A 7500-nucleotide genomic window follows, 5' to 3' on the forward strand; every position below is an offset into this window, starting at 1 on the left:
ATTAATACTTAAAGTGGAGCTAGATACAAAAAAAAAATAAAATAAGAAAATAAGCTATCAGTACTCTAGTTATAGTTATAATATTCTCAATTGGATACTAAATGAATTAGCTAGACTAAATAGATAAGCAAGAAAAATTATGGCTACAAATTAGAATATACCACTAAAACTCTGACATAAAAAGATTATTCATAGCCATGAATACTAAGAGGTAGAGGCCTAATGTAACCAGAAAACTATTATAAAATATCCACTGTAAGATTACAAAAATAGCTAGTAAAGAAAAAGGGAAAATCAATAAAAATTAGCTACAGAATATGACCAAAAGAAGAAACTGTTTTCTAATTTCCAAGAACCAATAAATATAAAGTAGAAGTTGATAGACAGTTTTGAAGAGAAAAGGGGAAAAAAAAAAAAAGAAATTCTGAAAAAGACAAAAACTGAAATCTAAATTAAAATAGGACTGCAGATTGCAATGCTGAAAGAAAAGCCCCAAGAGATACAACACTCAGAAAAGTTGAACCGGATGGAAATAGACAGGCAAAAATTTTTGCACTGGCTCAAAAGTACAGGACTTGAAATTAAAACTGAAAGATTCTTGATTTTTGTAGCACAGGATTAAAGCCCAGGAAGCATCCCCAAGTGTATGTTATAAAGTAGAACTCATTAATTAACTGCAGAATATTTAAAGGTTGATTATAGTTTTCACTGGTTGCTCAGCCTCAGCCAATAAAGAATAAATCTACAAGAACATCAGAGTTGGTGAGGGTTTTTCATATACTGGAAACTAGAACAGCATTAGGAAATACCAACTTGAAACAGATGGTATATATATATATATATATATATATATATATATACACAGACACCAGCAAAGGTGTTGGGGAATTACTCAGTAATTACATGCCAGATTGCTTGCTAAATGAGATCAAGGATAATCAGTTGGATATTGTTATCATAGACAGCATCTCCTAATTGAATTATCAGTCCCAACTGATGAAAAATGTATCCTTCAAAGATATGAAGGACATATGTAAATATGAAAATTTTTGAATGGATATAACCAAAATTGTGGTGGGATTAGAAACAGTCCTTATATTAACAGGTGTTTTGAGAATGGATTTAAAAAAAACATGTAGACAAATGCATAAGCAAAGCACCAGGACTTCAAATATTTGCAGCATACAAAGATAGCACTTCTAGGCTCTGTACATTCTGATTACATAGATCAGTCTCCATGCAATAGAAAATACAGAGCCAAAGGAAAACACTTCATATACCTAAGGTAGACAGAGCTGCACTCTAAGGTGCAATGAAAAAAAAAAAAGCAATTAAAGTAAGATTATTGAATGATGATGATGAAGATAAATAATAAATATTATTATTATTACCACCCAATATTGTATCGCAATTCATATTGCACATATCTTACACAATCACCACTCTATGCTATAACACACAACACAACACACAGCACATATTCTACAATTAATAAAATAATGCAGCACATACTCTTGCATAATCGATCCTCGATACTATAACACCAATAAATCACATTGTAAACAGTTGCCACCCATTAAATAACGCAACCCACTCCGCACATAACTGTACACAATCACCATTAAAACACTAATACACACACGTACTGCCAATCACACATCACCCAAGAAAAGAAAATAATTCACATTGCGCAAGATGAAACTAATAATACCAGAAAATTAATATCAGAAATCTTAAAATAAAACCCACGACAAAACCAAACAGACGTAGCATAGAAACATTATGCTCTTCTCTCAAAACAAAACAAAACATGCAGTGATGCACACATGCACCCCATTAACATGGTATAACATGAACCAAGTTTATGATACCAATATATAATGAAATAATAATAATTCTGACATTTTTTCATTCCTTTTTGAAGATTTTCTTTCAGGTTTCTTTGCTTACTTTGTATCATATTTTTGTGGGATTTTTTTTTTGTTTTAGGTTTTGTGTATTTATTATATATTTTCATATACCTGGATGTTTATCATTTTTATATTCATTTATTTTATTTTATTCTATTTCCAGTTTTAGACCAGAAAATCAGAAACTACGAGTAAATCTTGGAGACCGAGTAAATATCATCTGTCCGAACTACAAGTCATATACTCATGAAAGTGAAATGGAATATTACTCAATATACATGGTAAGTTGCGCCAACTTTTGTATTTCTCAAACACAGTCAGTAAGGGATTAGTGTAACACCTCCTTCGTGGTGCTACTACTATTGAAGACGACGATGAGAGCAAATCTTGAAATATCTTTTGGTATTCTCTGTAATCCTATTTTCTGTCTTCTTTCTGAATGTTGCACAGCAAATGAAGGATGAGCCCCTAGTGACTAGCTTACGGTTCGTTTATCCCTTTCGTAAACTGCTGTTACATCATAATCTAGTTGTTAGTGCGTATGTGGTGGAATTTTAAGATAGTGGCTGAGCAGTGGATGGGTAAATCTAAGGATTTAAGCTCTGAAGAACATATGGATGTAAACATGATGTGGATGAGGGTTAACGTAGCCAACATATTTTCCCCCATTGTTGATAAGAAGGAAAGTTAAGTTCATTGCAATAGGTGCCACGGTAAGAATAAGAATAAGAACATACACAGTAAGAATAAGAATAAATGCAAATCTGAGATAATCTTATGATAGATTAGAAGCTTAAGTTGTTCTGTGGGTGCACCTTATGCGGTAAACTATGGTTAAGTAAAAATTTTATTTAGAAAGCAACTATTTGAGAGTTTCTCTGAAGTGGTCTGCCAATATTTTTGTAGGAACTAAGAAGCTACTGTCTGTCAAAATTTAGAATCTGCCTCTTCTCTCCTACCAGAAAAAAACTTGTTCTGTAGGTGCACCTTTTGCAGGAAACTATGTTTAACGAAAAACTTTATTTAGAAAACAACAACTATTTGGGAGTTTCTTCAAAGCTACCAATTTGAATGAAGTTCAACAAATCACGGTACTTAATTGTTTATATAAGTCATTGTAGTATTTAAGCACAAAGAATAAACAGTTGAAGTTCAATCCTCTTGGATATTTAATGCAGCACTTTACTTTCCAACTTTCATTTCTTGTTTCATGCCTTCCCTGTATTCTTTCTTCTTTGTGTGACATTTTATATATGAATAACCTCACTAGAGCAGACACCTAGGAAAAATGCACCCAGTACACTCTGTACAGTTGCTGGTATTAGGAAAGGCATCCATCTACAGAAACCTTGCTAGATTTTAGGATGCCCATCGTGTATGTGTGGGCATGAATATGCATAAATGTTGGCATCTTCTGTCTTCACTTGTACAAAGTAGTGCCTGATGTTTACATTCCTTGTTGACATTGTGACCAATTGCTCTGCACTGTCAAAGACTTGCAAGCAAAAATATCTCTTACTTGAAAAACAGGTAAATGTTGACAATAGAACAAGCAACCATCTGTTAAAATCCTGCTTTGAATACATCCATAACCAACTGACCCTAACATGCACAAATGACCATTTAAACAAATGAATGAATTGTGTTTAACTATAATTGCATATAAATTGATATGTTTATATATATATGGCCACAGCATTGTTGACTGGTTAAGAATTTCACTTTGCAAATATGTGGTCTCAGGTTCAATCCTACTGTGTAAATATCTTGAGCAAGTGATATTTACGGTAAACTAGAGCCAATACAAACCTTGCGATTGAAAATAAGTTGATAGAAACTGTTTGGAAGATGGTTTGATAGACTGTATCCATAATTCAAATTTCCAGCTTTGGTATACAGTGTCATGCTGACTCCATCTGAGAATTAGAATAAGGGTACATGTGTCTGTTGAATATTCAGCCACTTATTTTGAAAATCCAATGAAATGATAGTGAAGTTGACCAAACAACTGGGTCTACAGTGTCAAAACTGACAGAGAATTCGTGTATATATGTATGCATATAGTATGTATATATAAACATGCATAAATAAATATATATATGTGTATGTGTGTGTACATACGCACATATACACATGTATAAATTGTCGGTTCACATGTATGTTTAATAAATAGTCTCTTTAAACCACCAAGCTCAATGTATATTTATTGAACATGTGTACGTAAACTTAGTCATTATTCATCCAGACATCACTGTCTCAGTACTTTACATTAGTTATATTTATGTATACGTATGTGTGTGTGTAAATGCGTGAGTCTATATATATATATATATATATATATATATATATATATATGTGTGTGTGTATATATGAATATTTGTATGTGTATTCATATAGTCTCTAGCCTGGCTTCTCTGATGCTATATATTAATTCTATCAGTAAAATTTATTTATAAACCACTTACACACCAGCAGTTTTACTCTCCCCACTTCGATCTTGAACAGAAGTTGAAATTTATATAGAAAAAAAAAATGATGAAAAAAGGGGGGGGGGGGAAATATCTAAGTAAACAATTTATGAGTTTTATAGTCCCACGCTTACATGCATACACAGGCACATGTGCATTCAGAAACAACCACTCATATATATATATATATATATATATATATATATATATATATATATATATATATATATATATATATATACACACACACACACGTATATAGAGACTGTGAGAGTGGGTATGTGTGGTGTATGTATATGTGCATGTGTATGTGTATATGCATAATGTGTATATATATATATGTGTGTATGTGTATATCTATATATGCGTCTGTTTGTATGTATACATATGTATTTATATATGTATATAGGTATGTATATATATACATATCTTTATATTTGTGTATATGCATATATCTGTATGTATATGCATTTGTATATATGTGTGTGTGTGTGTATATGTACATTTGTGTGCGTATATATGTATATATACATGTGTGTATATATGTATATATATATGTGTGTGTATATATGTATATATACATGTATATGCATACATGTATGTATATATGTATATATATATATACATGTATATGTGTATATATACATGTGTGTATACATATATGTATATATGTATGCATACACAAACATGTAAGTATGTATGTATGCGGTGATGAAGGACCAAGACATTGAATGAAAAAGACAGTAGTAGCACAATAAATTTCATAGAATTTGCTGGATTCTTTACATGTTTTTTTTATTCTTTCTTTTGTTATTTATCGTTTTTTTTCTTTCTTTCCTTTTTGATTTTTGTTGTTTAATGGAAAACATCCCAGAATTGATATTGCTGTTGAAATTTATTAGCATTAAAGGATAAATATTTTTGTTCAGCCCAGCAGAAAATTCAGGAAAAATTAACTTATTATTATTAGTAGTAGTAGTAGCTGTAGTAGTATTACTGTCTTCTTTTTGATTTTTTTTATTGATGAATTATTATTATTATTATTATTATTATTATTATTATTACTTTTAAATTTAACTATTTATTAAAAAGTAAAGGAGAAAAACTACAAACACACACACACATACATATATACACAGAGAGAAAAAGACAGCAACCATATTGAAAACTGTTTGAATTACATAGCTATTATGTATACAGGATTGTATTACCCTCCACTTCACACAAACACCACCACCACCACCTCACCTACACCTACTACAACCCCTACAACCATCCACCTTCTCTTTTTCACTCTTTGTCTCAGTCTGTTCCCCCCTCTTTCTCTCTCTCTCTCTCTCTCTCTGCCACCCCCTCTCTCTTTTTCTCTCTGTCCTGTTTTCTATAAATTTCTTAGAAATTATTTGATAGATATTAGCATTCCCATTCTGCTGTAGAGAGAAAAGCAAAATGGCGCTCTAAATGGTTTCTTTACTGTATTGAAAACTAAACGAGATGTCTTTGATCTCTGCAATATCTTGTAATTTCCGTAGACAAGCATTGACGGTAAGTCCTTCTGTTTGATTTAGTGTGCCTTTAGAATACCAAATGTTTTAGACTTTCACTGATCCATTACATTAACAATTTTCACTTCCTGCTTTAATTTAGATCTTGTGGGGGATTATTTTTTTCATAATTCATATTTATATATTTTTCATTTACTTTTTTTTTTATATATATATATTTTCTGCAGTTTTCTTTTTAATATTTTAAAATTTATTTCATTCTTCATCTATGTTTAATATCAGTCGAACATATTCTCTTATCCCCTTCCCCACCTTCACTTCCTCATTACCTTCCACTCCTCCTACTTTATCTTGTGCATCATTCCTTTACTCTTTCTCTCTCCCCCTCTCACACCTCTCTTTTGCACTTCTCCTCTCATACATTTGTGATTTCTATTTGCCAGCATCTCACTTCTACCCTTCCTGCCATTCAACAACTCTCTATAACAGTTGCTATGAGTGTATGTGTGTGTCTCCAAACATTTACATGTGAGTGCATACTCAAATTCATAAATGTGTATGTAATTAGTAAGCCCAGAAAGCACGTGCCCCCTGGCAGTCGAAATGCAGCAGTAATGTTACTGGTGAGATGAGAGAGTAAGTGAAACATTTGTACATCATGTGAGACAAATAATCATGAAACTTAGACCAATTCCTCTCTTTTACTTACCTATCTAACTTTGTTCTCCCATCCTTCAAAAAGTTTGCATTTACTCACACCATAGTGAACACTGACTCTGTTACCTCCCATACTGTGGGAGTTTCATCACCCATTCTTAAGTATTTTTAGTTTTTACAAACCTCAATGCAGTATCTACTGGATCTACTATCCACATGACAGCAACCATGATCCTTACCCATCATGCAATATCCTTGCATCTTGTTACTCATAATACAGATGCTGTGAAGCAGTCTTAGTTGTATTACCCACAACGCTGTGCTGTTATTGACTACAAAAAGCTTTTAACCGATAAACTAATGCTAATTTGTATAGTGTAACTTGGATCAAGTTTCTGCTGTATACATAGCACCCACTACACCATATCTATTACATTATTACATATCTCCCTTATATGAACATATATTCCTCATTTTCATGCTTATATATATATATATATGTGTGTGTGTGTGTGTGTGTGTGTGTGTACTTTATTATTAAAACTGCAAAAGCATCTCAAAAATATCACAAAAAATCTGCTACTCAGAGTTTCACGTTCCCATTCGTCAGACAGAAAAAATGCAGAAAATATACAACTGCTCAATGAACAGGAATGTGAAACTCTGAGTAGCAGTTTTTTTTTGTAATGTTTTTGCAGCTTTAATAGTAAAGCATATTACTCTGCCTCTGGTATTCGAGTACTCTTTTTTCCCACCTTGTTTCACATTTATGTGCTTACACTTGTATATATTTCTGCTCTAATGACCTTCCATGTTTGTTTTTGTTTGGTTTCCTTGTATGTCTCCGCTGTCCTGTTTTTGTTCCCAGCTTTGACCCTCCATAAATCCCATATTTTATTTTGGTGCTTATTGGAGCAGCTGTCTTCAAAGACTCATTTTGTTGTTCGGTGCTCGAAATTA

At 32.2% G+C, this 7500-nt stretch overlaps 1 protein-coding gene across 1 annotated transcript in view; it reads left to right on the forward strand.

The window, feature by feature from the left end:
* Positions 1-7500, forward strand: part of LOC106874320 (ephrin-4) — a 362025-nt gene that overhangs the window by 305940 nt on the left and 48585 nt on the right. The window contains exon 2 of the mRNA XM_052972470.2: positions 2074-2191. Within this exon, the coding sequence (XP_052828430.1) occupies positions 2074-2191 (118 nt within the window). The remainder of the gene's footprint in view (positions 1-2073; positions 2192-7500) is intronic.

Source organism: Octopus bimaculoides, chromosome 13, assembly GCF_046866305.1.
Source record: "Octopus bimaculoides isolate indiv1 chromosome 13, ASM4686630v1, whole genome shotgun sequence".
Classification (NCBI taxonomy): domain Eukaryota; kingdom Metazoa; phylum Mollusca; class Cephalopoda; order Octopoda; family Octopodidae; genus Octopus; species Octopus bimaculoides.